Raw genomic sequence first — 21,417 nt, 5'->3', positions numbered from 1 at the left:
GCTGGGACTCCCATAGTCCCTCCAACAGTCAGCTGCTCATACGGTCTCACACTCAGAGGCATGGGCCTCTGACCCCCGGTCCCACTCCACTCGCTGACAATTTCACTCCCTCCAGTTTCTCCAGTTGCTGTCATGCAGGACCCCAACTGGGTCCCAGTCCAGTTGCTGGCACTCAGACCCCATATCAACACATACATACACACAGAGAGAACAGAGTCCTTCACCCAGAAAAAGTTAGAAAGCAGATTATCAAGATGGGACAGACTGCACTGATCAGGTGCAGGACACAGCTAATCATACTAACCAGCAAACTATTAATTGTGTCCAGACCTTTTGATCCCTGATCCTTCTGTTTTCCCACACTTGTTCCTGCCCAAATCACCTAGATCCATCTCTTTCCCTGCCTTTTGTTCCTCACCTAAATGTCCCATAATAAGTCCTGTGCAATCGCAAAATGCTCTTCCCCTCTGTCCCCTATTGTGTTGCACATGACTAGGCAGCAAACTCCAGCAGTCCGATAGATACTCCAGAATTGACTCATCCTGATGGGTTTCATGCCTGGATACTGGGACTGAGACTCTCCTGGGACAGCCCTGCATGGGCTGGGAGAGGGTGTTCCTTCCTCTGAGTCCTTAATATGAGTTCCCACCTGCCCTTGTGCCCCTGTGTTTGTGGAGATGGGCTGATGGAACCTGTGATGGGTCTGGGCGAAGCCAGAGATGGGTGTTAGTTGGACTCCACCCTGCCAGCATCTGTCTGTGCTCCTTTGTGAGTGTGCAGAAGACCTTCATCACACATTCTTACATGGATTGTCTTCAGATATAGCTGAAATTTTGATCTAAAGGGATGCATGATACAAGAAGTGTTGAATTTTCTTACTGTTCTGTTTATGTGAACAGAATGAGAATATAAATGGGCAATTCTACCCTGTTCTTGTTCACATAATTAAGGAATAACTGTACTGATTTGAGATAAAAGACAAATATTGAGGCTGAGTCAGGAAAAAATCCAGCTCAAAAGATTTAGTTTTCCACTTAGATTAATGTGCAGGCAAATACAGAAAGGTTAGAATGTGCCCAGTCACTGAAATAGTGCAAAAGATGACCAAAGCACATGGTAATGACTCAAGCATTATCTCTACAAAATTTGTATCCCTATTTAATCACTCAGAAGGCACCAACTATGTAGGTAAATAGTCAAGATTCTCTTTCCTATTGTAAAATTGATTAGTAACCGTGTTTCTTCAAAGCCGATAATTTTCTTACATGTTCTGAAGAATATTCATGTATATTTTTTAGAATATTACTCCAAATAGCAATAGTGGAGATTAGAAAACTGAGAACTGTAATTCTGATTGAAATGTCTTCACTTGATAGAGTTTTGTATTTATGTCTTCTCAAATAATATGTGCACCACTTCTGAGGAAGATAGTCCCTCTTAACCACTGTCAGCCATTAAGAAATTGTTCCCTTTTAGCCTTAACACTGCACCAATCTGTATCTTTAGTCTCTGTCATGGCAAAATGGCAAACACTATTTGTGGAACTGAAGGAGTAAATACCAAGTGATAAAACCACATGGCAGAGATTCAATCTTGCTATTTAACAAATCAAACCAAAATGACCATTTCCTTCAAGCGGGCATGTTATATGGAAAAAAGGCAGAACCTGGAGCAGTACTGTGTAATTCTGTTCTAATATCTTGGATCGCCATCATTAAGGGAGGACTGAATAGAAACAGTTTGACAGCTTTAATGTTGTATGTCATTTACCATCTCTCTAGGTTTTGTGTTTGGCCAATTTGTCTGTTTACACTAGCAGCCTGATGGGAGTGGATTTGCGCAGTGAAGTGGTTGATGATAAAAATCCAATGAGCTAAGGGTCCAATGTCCTTATTATGTGCGTTTAGGGGAAAGTTACTCTGGGCTTGTTCTAGTCTGTTCTCATGGACTGACTGTCAATTTGTGACAAGATCATCGTCATTGTGTTCCTGGAACATATCCCTTGATTTAGTTTCATCCAAAAAGAATCTAGTTTTTTTCTCTGAAACCACTCCATGCTGCAAACCAGAAAGGAGGAGGGCAAACCAGGGGATTCAGCTTCTTGATTCAAACTAATATGCTGTTATAGGCACACCAGTGTCATTAGGCTCAGACAGCTGTAATGCGGAGGAAGCTTATCTCATGTACTTTGAGTAATAAGTGATAAGTATATTTATCTTGACTTCTTCTGCTCTTAACCAGAATTTTAAAATAATGACTGTACTTTTCTCTTAGTAGAATTACTTTGAAAAGAACTAACAACGGGACAGTAGTTTATCTAAATCAGAAGAAAATGACCAATATTTCTGCAGTGAAAATTTTAATTTTCTTATTGTCACCAATAAATTCTTCTTTAATTCTTTTAGGATAAAAGACACATAAAAATATTAATTTAGTCTTTAATGAAAAGCAATCTGCAATGCTTCCTTACTGCTTATATTTTCCAACGGAAAATGTCATAAGTCACTGAATTCTGCACATCTTCAGAAGGAAAGGAGAATTATATATTGTGCTTGCAGACTGGGGCCAAACTAACTCTTGCCACTGGTGAATGATCAGGAGTATACCAACTTTGTATATTGGAAAACCTGATTCATGTGCCCAGAATAAGTCTGGAAAAAAAGGGTTCTCTGACTTGCATTCTGTTGCCCTTAGTATGCTCTTAGGTTACCTTTTCTTCATAAAAGAGAAACAAAGCTTCCTTTCTCTCTCCCCTTTATTGCAGGTAGTCCATGTTCTCGTGTTATCAATAGTTGACAGAAGCTGGAGTTGGGACTTAAAAAACCCACCTGAAACCTCATGATAACATCTCAAGAGGTAGCAGTAGCAGCATTTTTATGGACTGAGCAAGTATAAATTTGGTACTTGTACACTTGACTGCTCAGTGACTCCTATAGTATTTTTGATATAATTTGATATGTCATTTTTCAACATAGTTATTATACTGCTTTAACATCTGTCTTTCATGGAGCCTTTTAGAAGCTTCCCACCTCTGCCAGAAAACATTTTACCTCCCTTTTTTCAACTGTTTCATCCATGCATCCATGTCACAAAGTTTTTGGTTTGATTATAGAGCTTATCTAAAGCTACCCTGTTAGAAATTTGAAGATTTCAATCACTTATTTTCTGAAAGGTCATTTTCTTTTTTAGTGAGTACTAGCTGAGACTGTTTCCTGCTATTCTGTGTTAATTAATCCTCTTATATATTTTACCAAAGTTACTGTGTTTTTCAAGATGTTTCTTCTATTACTTTGAAGTGCCCCACATTAGACAGATGCCTAGATGCTCACATGTCATGCTCACTTAACAGGTCCCTCATAATGTCAAAACAGTATTTCCTGACTTCTGTTGAGTGGTTGTTTTTATGATATAATTTTCAACTTTTTCTTTCCTTTTTTTTTTTTTTTTTGCCTATAGGCCTACCTCTCTGCTTTGTTACCTGAGTTTTCAGCTGGTATAATTTCACTAAATCAGTGTATAGTGAAATGAAATTACTACTACAGAATAGAGGATTGGACCATAGAGTTCTAATTCTCAGAGTTCTGGGATGGCTTTTTCTTACTGCAGTGATATAGGTCTCCATTTCAGATGCGGCAGCAGTTGGACCCCTAGAGTAGTTCAGTTTCTCAAAGGAAATTAAACAAGAGTCACAGAGGCTGAACATATTTTCTTGGGGCTTTTTATTTTACTCTATACACAAAAAACTGTTTCGTGAACAATATACAGAATGTTATGAACAGGCAAATTTCACATATCTTGAGTCTTGCTGTCTCAGCAGTATGTTCAACTGGTAGGTTCGTTCTCCAGATTTGATTGTATCTGTCCCCTGTGCTTATCAAACTACTGGTGCACCTTGTCTTATCTATTACAGAGTGGCATCACCCTTCTTGTTCTTATATTTAAGCAATCTATAGCTCAGGAGCCATTAACACTAGCACCTTTCACAGCTGTTCTGCAATCCAGAGGAGCTGTTTGACAAAGTTTGAAAAAATTGCATCCACTGAAGTGGGTCTGTGCCTTGGTTTCCATTTGTACAGAAAAGTCTTAACCTCCACAGTCTATTCAGTGAATGTTTATATGAATGTCCAAGCGTTTCCCCATAGTGGCATGTTCTAAGTAGGCATGTACAGCATGGTTTGGAGAATATTTTTCTTGCTTAATTTTTTTGTATGTTTCCTATAAAATGCATTGTAACATATACTCAAGTTAAGGGAAATGAACATTCCATTTATTATCCTAATATAACAGCCTGAACTGTTAATTTGGACAAAAATTTAAAGCACAAACTAGTCTTTTTGTTAAGAAGGTTCCTTTATAAATAATGCAGAATGTGTAGCCTAAATAAATGCCAGACCTAACATTTTCCAGATGGTGAAAGATGTATAGACATGAGGAGCTATGGAAAATATTTTCCAGTTCTTTACATTTCAACATGTGCATGCTTTCTACTTCAGACTGATTTGTTTAGGCTCGTAGCAATAGAAAGCTGTATTTGATTAGATCTTTATCATCTCTCTGGTTACCAGAGAGATGCACAGTGCTAGAAAAGGAACTGTAGTTTATTTGTCTGTTAATATCTTTGTGTTGTGTTATAATTATCTCTCATTCTGTTGTGGTGTGTCCTGTGCTTAATCCATTTGGCTTGGTCTCCCTCCAGAAATGAAAGAACTTGTTTCTATTTTCTTCTTGTAATTATTTATTGTTAAAGGGCTTCTGAAAAAATCTGAATATGCTTTACAATTGTGCTTGTAGTTAATTAAATTTTGCAGTTTTGATCATGGAAATTACTTGTAGGTGTAAGTAATACAGATACCTGTCTTTGTATATAAACAGTCGTAACATAAACAGTCTATACCCTTTCCTTAGCTCCCACAGACATTTTGCTTTTTCAAAACTGAGAATGTAAGTAAGAATGTAAAAGCGTGGAGCAGACTTCATGTTGATATGTCCCTGCTGTTACTAATCTGCAGCATCTTGCTCCATGGGTAGTCCAGCCATATTATTCAAATGCATGGTCACAGAATATAATTGTTAGGTTTTCTTTTGGAAACGTGACTTCTCTCCTTCCACACTCTGAAAGATTTTGCCCCTTCATGATCAGTGGCTCTTTGCTTTGTTGCATGTTTCCTTTCATAATTTGCTGTCACCCCTTATCCTCTGTCCTTTGGCCAGTTTTTTGTTTGTCTTATATTCTCCTGCTGCTGATCTGAACACAGTTATGATTATACTAAGAGTTATGATATAAAATGTCATTTGGATATATGCTAATTATAATGCAATTATGCTAATTATCAGGACTATTTATCTTTGTTAATGGCCATTCAAATGTATCATTTGTTTTAACATCATGTTTTTACGCTAAAAGCCTTGAAACAAGTTTTTATAAGGCTCTGACAAATTTTGGACATTCTGTGTGTATTATTGAGATCAATTATATGTCACAGGCTGTGTTGGTACACTAATGCATAGATGTGAGAGCTGCAATGAATGCTTGGAGTTACAGAAAATAATAAAACTGATCAAGGGACACTCCTATTTTGAGTCATAGTCATAATAAAGAGTTGAAGACACTGTCTTTGCCAGTTTAGGATAATTTCATACAGATGAAAAGAAATATCCTTATTTGGTTAAGCATACAGTCTATCCATCAACATTTCCTTCCTATCTTTTAATATATGTGGGGCTATTTTTTTCCCTTAAGTATTATTTCCCCTGCAGTATTATTTTTCTACTTGTTTAGCTTCTCCACTGGGAATCAGAAATATCTATTCTTTAATGATGGCAGATGACATGATATTTGAGTTTTATAAGCTGCCTTGAGGTCCAGTGAATTAAAAATTTATGGGAATGTCAGATTCTACTAGCTATGTTGTGGGTTAAGAGTAATAGTATTTTAATTAGTTTTTGTAGAATATTGTCTAGTTTCAAGCATTTTGTGACCATTTTCTGTTTTCATCTTAGTTTCTTCTTAAAAGTAGTGTTTAATTGTGTTTGTTAGGGTTTCTGCTACCTTTCTTCACTCCCAAGAAGTATTAAAATTACCCATTAATGAAACAGTAATCTCCTCCGTGATCTACTACATAGCCGCAGAAATGGCCAGCTGTGACTAGAATAGAAACACCGCATGGAAAAATTGCCATGACGATGTAAACAGGAAATTTTTTTATAAAGTCATAATAAGGAAAACTGAAATGAAATATAATAGTATGTGATTACTATGAATAATTTTTTTTAAAAAAGAAGTTTGCATATCTGGATAATTAGAAAGATAGTAGTGTGTTGCAAAATATGTTAATACATTAACTCTGAATTATATTCCAGAATTCTTTGAAGATAAGTGTATATTTTTTGTGTGTAATACTTTGGTCTATAATAGAAGGAAAGGCATTAAAAAGTTGTAGGTATATTTTAACTGAGAGCTGTTTTTAAATGTGTAAGCATCCACTAGTGATAAATGTTGAAACCTTCAAAATCAAGTTGAGTGTCTGCTTTTTATAGATGAAGGAGCTCATTCATCTGCTTGCCCACCTTTGTATGTGAGGTGAAGTGACAAATGCATGGATAGCTGTTGCCACTTCCAATCTTGAAAGTTGGTAGAGTCTTCTGGCGAAATTTTGATGGAAAAGCTTTTGAATCATGTGCAAACTACAAGGATAATATCAAACTTTTTATTCTTCTAGTGTTGGTGTATGAGGTCCATGTATACACGGGTGCTAAACTTGGTGCTGAAACAGATTCTAATGTTTACATCAACCTCTTTGGGACAAGAGGAGATGCTGGCAAAAGGAAGCTCCATAGATCTAAGAATAATAACGTAAAATTTCGACATGGACAGGTGAAGTAAAAACGATGCTTCTTCTGATCAATAAGAGTAAATTATGGCTGGCAAACTGTTTCTTCAAGTGTAAATATATTTTTATTTACAAATTTTATTCACTTAGTTTACCATTTTCTCATGTATTTTATTAACTCAAAATTACAGAGTTACATCATATGAATAATTTTTATCTGCTGGATCAATCATTTAATGAGAGCATTAGATAGTATAATTTGAATACTCTTGGTTAATTATATTGTACATATAGATAAAATGGTAACAATAACATTTTTGTTCTCCTGAATAGATCACTGTGAATTTTAGAATTAGGTTCTAAATCCTTATTCCCAAGTATGCTTTCCAATCTTGGTGAGGCAGATAGGGCTAAAAAATGTAATGTAGAGATGACCAAATAATTCTTTGCAATCGATCATTGTGTCATGCCACAGGAATCGAGTGCTGTCTCTGTGGAGTAATTCTAAGGTGTAATTCACCTTAGAGAGTTTTAAAAGATCCTCACTGACTGGCAGGACCAATATAAGACACCTTTATTCGTTCTAAAAAATAAAAAAAACCCCTATTCTAGGGGTTTAGTCAAAGCAATAGCTGTGTTCAAGACCTTTATCATTTTCCTTGTATGGTTCCACAGATGGATATTTTCTGCATAAAGGCTGTCTCACTGGGAGACTTGGAGAAAGTTCTGATTAGCCATGATGGAGCTGGTCCAGGTAGGATTTAACTTCCTAGAGACCAATCTGTTTTCAAGTCCTTTTTAAACACAATGTACTTCATTTATATTGCATCCTTCATACAAAATGTGACAGAAGGTCTTGCAGTGATAAAAAGTCTTCCCTCACACTGTGATGGGATGGTGAAAAACAATGATAACGGACAGCAAAAAGGACATGAGTTTAATGTCAAATACTGTCATTCCACTCTGTTTTTAAGTTTATTTATAAGAAAGCACTATTTATTTGCATATAGAAAACTCATGAAAACGTTGCTCATGCAAGTAAAATAATCCTTCATTAGGAAAGAGTGAAGACTGGCAGAACAGAATGAAAGATATTCAGCACCTGCTTTACTACCAAACAAATTTTGAGTAGCTATAGCACAATGTCCCTGCTGTTTTGGACAATGGTAGAAGATCTGGTTATTTATTTGATTTGTGAAATTCAATGCGGAGCTGCTCTAGTGAGTGACATTGCATTCAGCTTGTAGGTTTTTCAGAAAAAAGGAGAATTTTGTGATGAGATGCATTTTTGGTACAGGCCCTTGAGGTGTACATCTCTGGAATGATGTCAATGAAGAGAAAGCTAGCTAGATAGCACTGAAGATGTAAATACTGCAAATATGTTTGCAGATTAGTAGCTAGGAAGAAGCTAAGTGAAGAGAAGGATTTTTAAAGCAGTTCAGGGCCACACTGTTACCAGATTAGAAAAGCACTTTTACCCTACTCTGTTCTGAAATGGCCCCAGGCAACACCCATCTTGCTGACTGTCTGTACTGTCTAAGGCTCTGAGCAGACTTGTGACTATTACAGAAGTAGCTTTATTAGTGCAGCCTTGGTATGGGGTGTCAGCTTGATTCTTGTATCTTTGTAGTTCTCTAGAGTTTGCCGCCTTCAGCAATATGGATGATTGCATACCTGAGAGTTTCATGTCCTGGTAGGCCAAGACATAACACAGAAGGCAGTGTGGTGGAGCCTACCTTCACTCTTTTCCCCAAGACACTGTACCATGCTTTCTTCTCTCATCTTTCCTTTAATAGGCAGCATAGCTGTATCACAGGATCAGCATTACAAATCTGCAACCGGACTCAGCTATCTTAATCTGCTCTTTGACAATGGAGTTCAAATTCTGTGTTTTTTGGAGGATTATCTAAATAGGACAATGGATTGAATTCTATCTATAACAAAATTTATGCCTTGGTAATTAAGATGATTGTTCATTTTACTCAGAACAGGCAAATCTCACAGACCTCTTTTGAACTGTATCCAAAACTAGCCCCAGAGGAGCCTGGCCTGAGGTGACCAGGGGAATTGAGAGCTGGAAAAGGATGGTGAGTCAGGAGAGAGGCCATCAAGAGACCCAATCTTTTGGGGTTTTAGAGGAAGGAAAGAGGGTTCCTTTAGAGTTGGGGCTGCCCTTTTTTCTAATTATATCACTTGCCTGACTGATATGGCAGAAGGTCTTTAGTCTTGATTTGGAGACTGTCTTGAAAGGATCATGGAACATATGCTTTCTTTGGGAGTCCTAGACTGTAGGGCACAGTTTTTCTCCTACAGCCACTGTGAATGAGGAAAGAAATGGAATTTTGCCATAGATAGCAGGGTTTTGGCATTGGGCAGGTGTGAGTCACTAGATGGTATGTCTTATCTGCTGAAAGAACCTTCTCCTTCATAGAAACCTTCCACACATACCTGTACATTTACACGAGCAGCACCTTTCATCTTTTTTGGCCTGTTTCAAAGTGACCTGTCTGATTGCAAATCTTGGCCAGGCTAGTAGATTCCTTCCAATGAAAGCACATCTGAGGTATAGGAGGGTGGCAGAAGAAGCTTGCAGAGTGTCCTAATGTGCCCTGGGCCTGAAGTCTTAAAGGGGAAATGCCATTTTACTCCATGCACTGCCTGGGCAAGCTCTCCCTATGGGACAGAGACTGCTGTATTCTAGGGACTTACAGACTCAGATGCAGCCAGGGAAGCAGAGCATGAGAAGAAATAGAACAGTTGTCTGCTTCTGACCAAAACATCCCTCATGATGTTTTGCTACAACGTGCTGATAAATCATCATATGAGTCAGGCAAAACCTCGTAAGCAATATGACAAGTTGTGAGTGGTGTAGACATAGTGAGAACAGGGTATTTGAAAAGGGCTTCGCAGGAGAACTGTACCAGTCTCTAGGATGGCTACTGGAAGTGATCTAAGAGATCACCATGGATGTGGCAGTAGTTACTGCTGTTAGGGAGAGGATGAGTTCAGTAGCCCAACAGAAGTGAGGCTGCACAGCTCCATGCCTGCTGATCCCACTAGTTAACAAGGCTGAGTATGTGTTCCCAGTAGGCAAACACACAAACACATTTATAAAACACATATCTATATGCACGTGGCTGGCCATTCAAATCAACACAGGAATTCAGCACATGCACATACACAAACAGGAACAATGGCTTTATCCTGTTACACTCTCCAGCTGATCAGAATGACAGTCCATTAATGACAAATATATGCATATATATACAGTATGCGTGTATAAGGCCTCCAGTAGCTGGCCTTAGACACTCAGTCAGTTGCTGGCCCTGGATCCTTGGGTCCTCAGTTTTCCCAGTTACTGGCACCTAGACATACAAAGCCCCTCCAAGGCTGCAGTCCCACTCCATTTGCAAATGACAGCAGTAGTCTTAATGATTTGTTAATTAATATTCTTGTATATATAATAATAATTTCATTCACCAAGGATCAAAATTCCCATCTTTCACACAGATCTCAGTTAACTGCATAAACTGATTTAACCCAACATCCTTGTGCCTGATCACAAGGAATCAAAAGATGTAGGCTGGGATGTGAATGGTGTTGGCAGTTCACAGATGTATGCATATACTTGTCTCCAAGGAAAAAAACCCTACCCCTCTTAAAATTAAAACAGAGTAAGGCAGAGAAGAATTAACATTGTACCTCTTGCAAGAGACACAGAATAATAAAACTTCTATTCTGTTAATATATCTTATCTATTTAGCTAAACTCTGTTTTAATATGATGGAATATATTAATATTATAAATAACTCTGCTGGAAAAAGATAATCTTGGCTTTTTTCTTTAAATTTATTAAAAAAAGGAGCATTATTTCTCATGATACACTTTTGTCATTTCAACACAGGCAATGGATGGTTTCTGGATAAGATTGTCATCAAACATAAAGAAAGAAGGGAAGATCAGGAGGTTGTATTTCCTTGTAATAGGTATGTCATACATGTAGAAAAATAATTTGTTACATTGCCGTCAACCTGAGGGAAAAATTGCAGAACAAGCATGTGCAAACAACCTAGATGTATGAGCAATGCTCCAGAGTTTTTCAATATACAAGGGATGCAAAATTTTGCCATTGAAGACAAAGAACAAAGTTGCTGTCATAGCCTAATGCAAAGAATCCCCAAACCGTATGTTGCATAGGATGAAAGGTGCAGTGATCTTTTTTTAATCTAAATTATTCAAAGACCACATGAAAATAAATGAGCTTTCAGTTCTCAATCTTTTAAGAGGTATTATGTGTAAAGATCTGGTCAGTTTCTCTTTCTCGATCACTGAAAACCTTGTATACATACTGGAAATCTTTGGAAAGATCTTCAACTTTTCTCCTAAAGGAGAGCTACAATATTTTCTTTCATTTAGTAAATCACTACTTGTCTGTCTTACTAGGTCTAGAATTTTGCTACCATGGGTAGAATTCAAAAATGCTCAACTCTCTCAGTTACAGCAATTACTAAACAGCCTATTCTTCCAAATTCTCTTATCATCTGAGACAACCGCAACCTGAACTTTTAGCAGTCATTGGGTTGAATCATACAGCTATAAAAAAAAATAAAATAAGCCAATAGATTAAAGATTTGTGTGTGTTATTTATATATAAGTATATTTAATACAAGAGAAATAATTTGAAGAATTGTAATTTGGATCCATATAATTATATTCTGTAGTATGCGGTTTCCAGAATTTATGAGTTTGGGTTACGTGCCTGAAATAGTTTTCATGTTATTTTGGGAACTGTGCCTTAAAGTCTTGAAAATCTTTAGGGGTTCAGTAAAGACAGCTCTCCTTCTCTAGGTATCCTACCTGTTTACAAAAAAACTATTGAGATGTAAAATGATCATTTACTCCTCTCAGAACTATTATTCCGATGATCGGGTTTCTGGTTTAGTTTTCTTTTTTGGCTATTAGGCTTTTTAATTGGTTTGGTGTGCATTAAATATGGTTATTGGAAGAGTAGGTGAATGAGAGAATTGTTTCCTTAATTTCAAGGAGATTTTATGATACTCCTCTAAAGGGTGGGATACTTAATAAAGACACTGGGCTCTCTAGAAAACTGCCTTGTCAAAAGGAAATTGTTAAACTCTTAGAAAAAGATTAGAGACATTATATATAGAACTAGAGGAGTTCTGTCATTGTTTGCCTGCAGTATAAGTGTGCTGCCAATATGTCAAAGTTTGCTTTCTGTTTTTAGAAACTGCTAGTGATCTTTCGTTTCTTAGGAGAGAATGAGGAGATAGGTCACAAAAGTTAATCAGGCTATTCATTGCAACAATAGTTGAAATACAGTGGAGTTCAGACTTCATGCATAAGAGATTTATTCATAGTGTTTTGTTACATACAGGAAGTGAAATATATTATGGAATCTTGGGTTTAAACAAATGCAACATCAACATGGATTCAATAGAATAGAAGCTGATAGTGTGCACATATTTATTTTTAAATAAGTGAGATTGTTAAAGGCTGTATACGGTTGTATCAGCAAGGGAGATCAACTGAAGGTGTATGGATGTATGTTTGTAGTGAAATGATATTGCAGGAAAGCCCCTTAAATTCATCAGTATAAAAGAAAAGGAAAGTAAAAAGAGAAGTTCAGTTAAATGCTGCAGACCTACAGAAGCTTTAGAAACTTCCAGACCTGCAGGTGTTATATATAATTTCAAGTACAATGAATATAACTAACCACTGCAGGTTATATAACCTCCCCAAATGTACAGTTAAGGCTCTGATCTTGTAAATACTTAGTATTTCATATAATGTACTTTATATAGTACTATAGTACTTCATATAGCTACCATGAAAATTCCTATTTGCCTGGAGCAGAGTGAGCCAAATTCTCCTAATATGAATAAGGCTGACTATGATGAATGTATAAAAGAAAATTTGATCTAGGAAGTAGTTTCAAGGCATAATTTGATAAAAAAGTATAGAAAAATACTATTGGTGTGAGACGGTAATTGTCAGATTACTTGTAATTTACTGATAATTTTTATTATTATTTTTGTTTTTGCAATGAAAGATGGTTGGATGAATATCAAGATGATGGGAAAACTGAGAGGGAGCTAATTGCCAATAGTAAGTATTTTGTTAAAGAAAATCTGTGTTATAATAATATAGTATATACTTAATGCCTAGTTATTATTAAAGAATCCTTCTGAATAAGATCGTAACTTAAGAAGAAAAGTGATAATAAAGTTTGATCATATATTTTTTTTCCCCGTTCATATTTTAGAGGATGGCAGTTCAATGAAGGCATTCCTTAAACGTAGGAGTTGTTTTCTACACTATTGTTTTTGCTGTTTGAATTTAACCTGCAAATCAGTATTAAATGATGAGTATGTGAGCAAGTGACCTCATTGTATATGTAAACTATCAACTGTGAGAGCAAATGAAAATAATTTGGCTAGCAATAGTCTACAGAAAGGACTAGGCCTTTATAAGTAATTGAGAAAAGCATGCTGCTCATAAACCGTTTCTGGGTTTCTTCATATTTCTACTATTCTGTCCTGAAATCAGCCAGGAATTTCTCTGAGAAAACATTCAAGTGTTGTTTTGTTTATCCCAATGTCACTGTCATTTAATACACGGGGACGGGTCCCCTAGCAAACATCAACAAGTTGAAAAATGTGTTGTGAAGTGTCAGTGGAAGCATTTTCTGGTCAAAATCCATGCGGGTATTCCCACAGTAGCCAGAAATAATGCAGGCTTAAACTCCAAATCTGTTAGTGAAGCTAAATGTAGTATATGCATTCAGTTGACTAAATCTGTTTGAATTAATAAAAATATTTTCACAAAAAACTACACACCCAGCTTTCTGGTTTTATGCCTACAAAGACAGCATCATCACTGTAATAACAGTAGTACCTCCCAAGTGTTAAAATTTGAGATACCATCTCTGTGTTTCTCCCTAACCAGAAAAGAGAAACAGACTGACACAAGTATCTTTATGAACATTTAACTGTAAACGTGAATTCTGTGCAACTGTGTCTCGGAACTGTATGGAAGAAACTAAAGTAAAAAAAGTAACATTTACATTTGTCTGAGAACAGTGACTTGCCTACTGTAGGATGAGTCCTGATCTCTCAATCTAATTCCAGTTTCAATGAAAATTAAATCATTTGCATTCAATCAAACAGTTTAGCCAACAGCTTTATTGCTCCATGGCAACATAACTTTGACAAAAGGAGACTGATTAACTCAGGTAAGTAAAGGCTTTCCCACAGAGAAATTTGATTTTCACAAGAGTGACTTGGAATTGAATTCTGCATTCTGCTAAGCGCACAGTTCAGAGATGCAGCCATAACATCTATTTCACCTTATGTTCAGAAAATAGACTATATTTTACTACTAATCTGAGGTTTTTCCAGTGCAGCTTTATTCTTTATTATGCTATAATAAGCAGGCACAGATGCACAGACTGCTAGAACCTGTGCATGTCAAGAACAGTTAGACATAATATATTGATTATGAGGGGAAAGGAGTGGCTTATTCTTAATCAGTTTGTAAAACGTTCACACTGTTAAGATGTCCAGGAAGACCCAAAGAGTGTGTGATGATTTCTTAGGCCAAAATCGGAGGTTCTGAATAATGAAGGTATAAAGGAGAAGAACATTTTTAGGACGTATTCTGCCAATTAGCTATGCATCAGCTTAGCCTGAATTGCTCTTTAGCCATCTTTTCTTTACCCAGGGGCTCATTGCAGTGAGGAACTGAGATAGGTGAGAGATTGTGCTTTTATGCCTTATGTAAAAAAGATGATGAGCAGGACTGATTTCAGGATTGTTCACAGTTTAATTTGTGTTGTCGTACTGGTTATCTCATACACCTTGCATGTGAAAAGACTGACTTTTATAGGAAGTTAACAATCACAAGAGGTTTGGAAAGGTGCCTTGTACTCAGTTCTGTGTCAATCCATCATGACACAGTACCAGGGTTAGAGCTGATAAGAGAAAATTCCAGAGATGCGGAGTCTTGGAAGAAAAAGTAATTGCCTTAAATTCTCCCAGCAGCTGTAGCAGTGAAGATTTCACATGGTAAAGCAGATAGTAGCGATAAACAGTCCCATTCACAGTGGAAGTGAAAACTTTCCATATAACATACACTTACTGAATAGCAAGCAGTAGTGTTGATGTTAGGGAGCCCGTGTTTTATGCGTTCATGTGTCATATTCTATATGAGCTGCAGTCTGCAAGCGGGCTTCAGAGAAAGTCATAAAAAGCTGATTGGCATAATTCAGTGTTATTTTGGTGATTTTCAGGGTAAGATCAATGTGCTTAGGTCAGGTCTAAAGCAAAGGTTACAAAACAAAACACTTTATAAGTCACTCTGAAGGTCAGAAATCTTACCGTCTTTGGATAAGGCTAGTTACCTGTTCAACCACCTAGCCAAACAAGAGAGTTTGAAAGTCATCATTGCTAAGCAGGTTACTTGAGGGCTCCTGGTCCTTCTTCAGCCAGGCTGGCATTATGCCAGCTTTAATGAGGCATAAATCCTAGATCCCTGTGAATACTACTGTTAGCTATGGATTCTGCCAAAATGCAGTGTGCCCATATCAAGTTTTCTCAGCAACCTTTCTACATCTGTAGATTACAGAGAAGCTTTGGAAAATCAGGCATAGAAATAGATTTGTTGTATTCTCTTGATTCCACCTTGTATGTTTGATGCAAGATAAAAAGACAAGGCATATTGCCCTGATAGAGAAGGCAGGTAGCTGCTCTCAGCTCTCAAATTATGAAGTTTTGAGGGAGAATGGGGCTTTATGTCACTCTCTAATAGTTTCCTACATTTTAGGGAAATTTTACTACTTTGTCCTTCTATTTTCTCTATTTCTTTTCCTTTTCTGCCTCAAAATAGGTGGAGTATCATAACAGCACATTGTAAAGAATTTTCTCTCAAAGCAAGGAGACAAGACATAGTATATTCCAATGTTGTCCACGCTGAAGTCAGTTAAAAGGAGCTGGGTTCCAGTAATGTAATTCCTGTGGGGTGCTCTGTGGTATTGTGGGCTTTTGTGGGTAGTGAATAAAATATGGTTCATGATGACCAAAGTTCAGTTAAGAGTTATTTCTAGGTTAGCTCTTGTGTTGTGCAAGGTTGTTGGTATTAAGGTGTATAAAAAGTTCATAAAAAAAGAGAAAATATTCAGTAAGTTCTCCCATGACTTATTTTGTTTTTAAATTATTCCCTACCTTGCAAGTACTTGCTAATGGAGTGAGAATAATCACAGAATCTCCAAATTGTAAATGGATTGGTCCTGCTTCTAAAAAGCAATGACAGTATATATTGCCAGGTGGAGGCTGAATTTCCTAAGAAAATAAAATAAGCAGACCGACTGCTCTGCCTCAAGGCAACACAAATTTCTACAATCTCCAGGAAGTAAGCAACCTGTTTCTACATCTAGCAAAGTGAAAATGTTCAGTAGTATCAGGGAAAAGTCTCATTTTTAATGTAGCCATGCATATGAAACACAGAAGACAACCTACTCAAGTGCAGCTATCTGATTTCCAGAACCTCAGAATATCCTGAAAAGAGATATAGAAATCACTGAACACAACAGGTATTTGGCATCAGTTTCCTGTCTGGTGTAGCCATCCTTATCAAGTAGCTGTCTAAGTGAATATAATATTAGACGAAAGATTTTTCTCTTATTCTGGCATGAGCAGGTTAAATGAATTTGCTGAACTGAGAAAAAACGCAGTCAGTCTGGGTTAGCTCAGTTACCAAATTGTAGAAGCATTAAAAGTAAATGTAGGAGAACAAGCAGTCACAGATGCTAAGAGGCCTTAAATCTGTTAACCACTGATTTATTTCCTGGAAAACTCCCAACTGGTGTCTTAGCCTTTCTTCTGAAATAATAATTACAAACACAATCATGGATATTAATTAAAATAAATCAGCTTGCCTGAAGTACATTCTCTAAACATGCTGCCTCTTTGAGCAAGGAACAGGCAGTTATGCATCCATGCTTTCTCTTAACCTGGGGCTTGCTCTCTCCTGAAGGAGAGGGATATTACAAAGAGGAAAAACAAGCTCACCTGGGAAACACAGTAATGCAAAATTATCTTAATTTCCTCTCTGCTGTGTTCCTGGGACAGCCTTCAAAATGGGGCATGGTTGGAGAGGATAAGAGGTTCAGGGCTATACTAGGAGTCTTTGTAAAAATTTGAAGCTGCTCATAAACCCCTCGGAGTGCTCAGGAGTAGCAGAAGCTCAAACGATGCTTGACTTCACCAAGTGTGACACCCTGAGGGGTACCACATGCCAACCTGGCACAAGGAGATAAAATTCAAAGCTGGCACATATATCAAACAACAAAAGATCCTCATTAGGCAAAGTGTGGATCTTCCACATACTACATCTGACTCATTCCTGGAGATGACCTCAAAAAAAGAGTTCAGATGGAAGGATCCTTTCAGCTAGTGTGTTACTCAGCAGACTGACTGTGAGATGTGTATTGCCTGCTGTTTTATGGCTGAGCCCAGAAGAGTCAGGGAACAGTCATATGTAATACAGAAACAGCTTCTATAGTAAGGGGAAAACCAGAATTAGATAAAGAAAACTGTGAAAAACAGGGGAAAATTATAAATCAAGAAAGCCAGACCAGGTTTTCACCCAGTCTCCATCTCCAAGCAGGTGGAGGAAAGCAAAAGGTATGAAAAAAGAACATGGTACTCTAAGAAAAAGAATCACATCCAATTTTTTTTTGAACTAAACTATTCTAAAATTTATTTTGTCAACACATTGCATTGTAGGCTTACACTCAATCATGAAATAGTTCTCTTTTATATTAATCCCATTAGCAAATTATCATATTATCACACTATTGGTCACAGTCTAAACATAGGCTTTTGATATTCTTCCACTGTTACGTTCCTTTTGCCATGCAGGATCAAGTGTCTTTTCTACAAATAATTAAGTTGAATTCAGCGGAAGATTTACTTTCAAGCAGTTTGGTAATTTTCTAATCTATACTGTCAATCTAAGACACAGTATTATTTCCACACCTGAAATGGTTCTCTGTAGCTTCCCGGTTGCATTCGGGACTTCAAACTTTGTTATGAGTACAGGTCACCTACCAAAAAGGAATCTCTGAAAGGCCCAAGTCATGATCTGAGGCCAGTGCAAACACCTCTTTGAAGTTCCCTACATTTTGGATTCAACCCTAATGAATGATCTGATCTGACAAAGGAGCAAACTGAACATGAAGCTTAGAGAAATCTGAGAAAATAGGTTTAAGTTTCTTTGTTTAACTTGTGTAATAGCCAGCAGTTCTTACAAATGGATCACATACAAGTCTTTCAGAGTGTTAGATTTCTTTTTCATGTTACATATGAACACTTTAAGAACTGAAATTTAATAAATGAATTACTGCAATTAAAGCAACTGATTTGTTATAAAAATGCAAAAACCTAGCCTAATTATCCTTTTCCTGCTTCCTTGGTGTTAATTTTTGCTTGTGTACTCACTTCAACAGTTGTATTTAGCAAGTCTTATTGAAGTTATATTTATCTTCAAGAGAAGGAATGATAGTATATTTTTATAAGGCGTGGTGTAAGTTCATAGTCATCTTTAAATTCACTGTTGTAATAATAACAAAAACATCCATTACTCCCTGTCACTGATATTAAAAATGTGATTTTTATTTTGTTTAGCAAAACAGTGGAGAGTGCAGGTTAAAACAGATGGAGATTCCCCAGAGCCACAAGAGTGTAAAAGGACCCTTGTGATTTATGGCTCAAAGGGCAAAAGTGATGAGCTTCTGCTTTCTCCACAAAACCCAGGATATGTGTGCTTTCTACCCAGAGCAACAGATGAATTCATTGTAAGTCATAAATGTACAGTGCTACACAGAGCTTATCATGACATTCCTCTCTAGCCAAAAGAGATATATATATATATATATGGAATGCTAGTTTGGCTGGTACAAATGACATATTTATTTACAAAGATGGAATGATATAACTTTAGATCTTGGGTTGTCTTCTGCTGGTAGTCCTGTTCTACTACAGCCATCTGCAGTGTTCTCTGAATTTTCAGTGCCTTCAAGGGTGTGTATCATGGAGAAAAATGGTCTCTTTTGTGTAATTTACTGCATCCAGCAGCTCATCTTGCATTTTTTCTAATTCTCTAAAGATTCCTGAGTTGCAATTTATACAAAAGGCAATATAAAATTTATTAGCAAATGCAGAAAATTAAGGATTGGGCAGTATTCCCAGAGGACATAACTTGGATTTTCTTTCCTTTATTTCAGTCTCTGTAAAGCAGTCTCCACTCTCCCCCAAAGTAGTTCCATCTCTCAGGACAGCAGGCGGAGGATTTTTCTGGATAATCATAAATCACAGGAGAATGCATTCACGCATATCAAAGTGCGATGAACCCTGAAGCAATAGCATATACATGCCAGTATTAAAATCAACCCTAACGCAGACCTGACTACCTGTACATCTGACACACATCTTGCTGCTTTGAGAGGTTTCATCTGAGACATCTTTTTAATGTTCAAATTCTGTCCTGGCTTTCTAGGCTGTCACTGCAAATTCTGTTGGTTGGCATGATGTGTAGCTTCTAGCCAGTTAGATGAGAGAAACTGTTTGCAATTCAAGACAGTTTTATAAAGCTCAGAAATACTATTCAGTGGCTGCAATAAACATTCTGAAAACAATGGCAAAAATACATTTAGAAAATGTTGTCAAAGCTTCATCATAATGACCTGATCCAAGCTGAATTTTTAATTTAAATAACAAGCTAAAGCAATTTAGGAACTTTACGAGGAGTAAATGAGAAGAGAAGTGGCACTTGTTAAAGACAAGAAAGCAGTTGCTTACCAGAAAACAGACAGGAAACACACCAAGCAACAAAAGGACCTTCCTAAGCCATTGACATAAAAGGAAAATGTCAATAGAAACAGAATCAATGTATGGAGCAACCACACCAGATGGCTGAATTTTGGCAAACATCATTCTATAAAGCAGACCTCTGCTATATCAAATTTGGCAGTAATTTCCCAAATGGCATGTATTCCTTGTTCGGATTGCCTAATTTCAATGACTGAGTACCATGCTAGGAGAAATTAGTATTGTTATGTGTCAGCCGTGGTTGTTCCTCATAGTCTACTATCCCAGGCACCATAGTACCATATCCATTGTACCGGGCTTGACCCCAATGGCTTTCTAGATGATTGTTCATATTTTGGATTGTCTTTGGGTTAGTGCCTTAACTTTTTGTGTCCTTGTTCTTGTTGCTTTGTATGAAGAAATTAATACTATTTGAACATTGCTTACTGTGCATGAAATTTTTTCTTTTTGCCACATTGCTTACAGTGTTTTACAGTTTTTGTGGTGCTCTAAGAAAATCAGAATAGGGGGTCTGATATAAAGGAGCATTTGGAGTTTCATGGATATCTCCATAAATATCTTCATATATTCTCTAGGTCGTTCAGCTAATAAAGGCAGTTTCTTCTTACTCTCCCTTTCTTTGTTCTTACTGAGGTTATTCAGAAGAATGCAGAAGCTTTGCTCATGTTTTCACACTGTAGCAGCAGGCTGAAGGCATGAGCATGATATCACAAGGATGACAACCTGTGAATTCAGCTTTCCAACAAGCAGGAGTAAATGAACTTTTAAACCCCCTCAAGATCCTGATCCTAGACAAATGTCCTTAGTAATATAGTGCAGTAAAAAGAACAACAGGCTATGTGCTATAAGCAGCTCACATTGTTTTGAAACAGTAAACTTAATTTTGATCTCAGAGAGACATTTATTGCACACTGAGGACAGGGAGGCATGTAAATTCCTGATTTTCCAGGTGCTCACGCAAATGTATGCACAGATGTGTATCGTATTCAGAATGATTATCTGATCCAAAATTTTTCTAACCAACTCTTATGAAAGAACAGGTGTAGTTTAATTGCATGTAGCAAGCGTAAAGAACAAATTGTTAAAAGAGATAAAATAGCAGCATGCTATCAGGTACAGTTGTTGGGTTTCAGTGGTCTCAAGCATCTGTAGTACAGTGGGTGAGCTGCTTAAATAAGAATAAATTTAATTAGAACACCTTAGTTCTAATAAATAAATCAAGAAATAAGTGATGTGTCAATGTTATTGAATCTGCTGAGTGTTCTAGCATTGAAGATAGCATGGCAAGAAACCATGCCATCTCCAATGAACAAACACATTAAAAAATAACTGGGAAAATGAAAGTTAACTGACATTGCAGTATGAGATGATGCTCCAAACAACAAGTAGTATGATTTCTGGCGTTCCTGACAGAAAGCTGTTCAGCTGAATTTTAGGATGCTTTGACCACACCTTTCTAACTAGAATCATTCATGCTTTTTTTTTTTTTTTTTTTTTTAACAGGGAAGTGATAAAGAATTTAATTTAAATGTGCACCCAAAAAGTAAATTTTACAAAGCTTTACTTATGTTAGGCATGATATCTTTGGAGAAGCCCTGCGTGAGTCAAAAAGGAAAAGATTTAAACTCTTATGAAATTTTCTAATCATCTTCATCAGTTACCTGTCTCAGAGAGCTTCAAAA

The 21,417-nt window shown here is 36.9% G+C and overlaps 1 protein-coding gene across 1 annotated transcript in view; it reads left to right on the top strand.

Moving 5' to 3' along the window:
- Positions 1-21,417, top strand: part of RP1 (RP1 axonemal microtubule associated) — a 179,519-nt gene that overhangs the window by 82,013 nt on the left and 76,089 nt on the right. Inside the window, exons 26-31 of the mRNA XM_074819124.1 lie at positions 6,720-6,874; positions 7,506-7,584; positions 10,735-10,816; positions 12,901-12,956; positions 13,114-13,146; positions 18,533-18,702. Coding sequence (XP_074675225.1) covers positions 6,720-6,874; positions 7,506-7,584; positions 10,735-10,816; positions 12,901-12,956; positions 13,114-13,146; positions 18,533-18,702 — 575 coding nt within the window. The remainder of the gene's footprint in view (positions 1-6,719; positions 6,875-7,505; positions 7,585-10,734; positions 10,817-12,900; positions 12,957-13,113; positions 13,147-18,532; positions 18,703-21,417) is intronic.

This window comes from Strix aluco, chromosome 1, assembly GCF_031877795.1.
Source record: "Strix aluco isolate bStrAlu1 chromosome 1, bStrAlu1.hap1, whole genome shotgun sequence".
Lineage (NCBI taxonomy): Eukaryota > Metazoa > Chordata > Aves > Strigiformes > Strigidae > Strix > Strix aluco.
The sequence above is the reverse complement of the archived record's forward strand: the minus strand, read 5'-3'. Positions and strand labels throughout refer to the sequence as shown.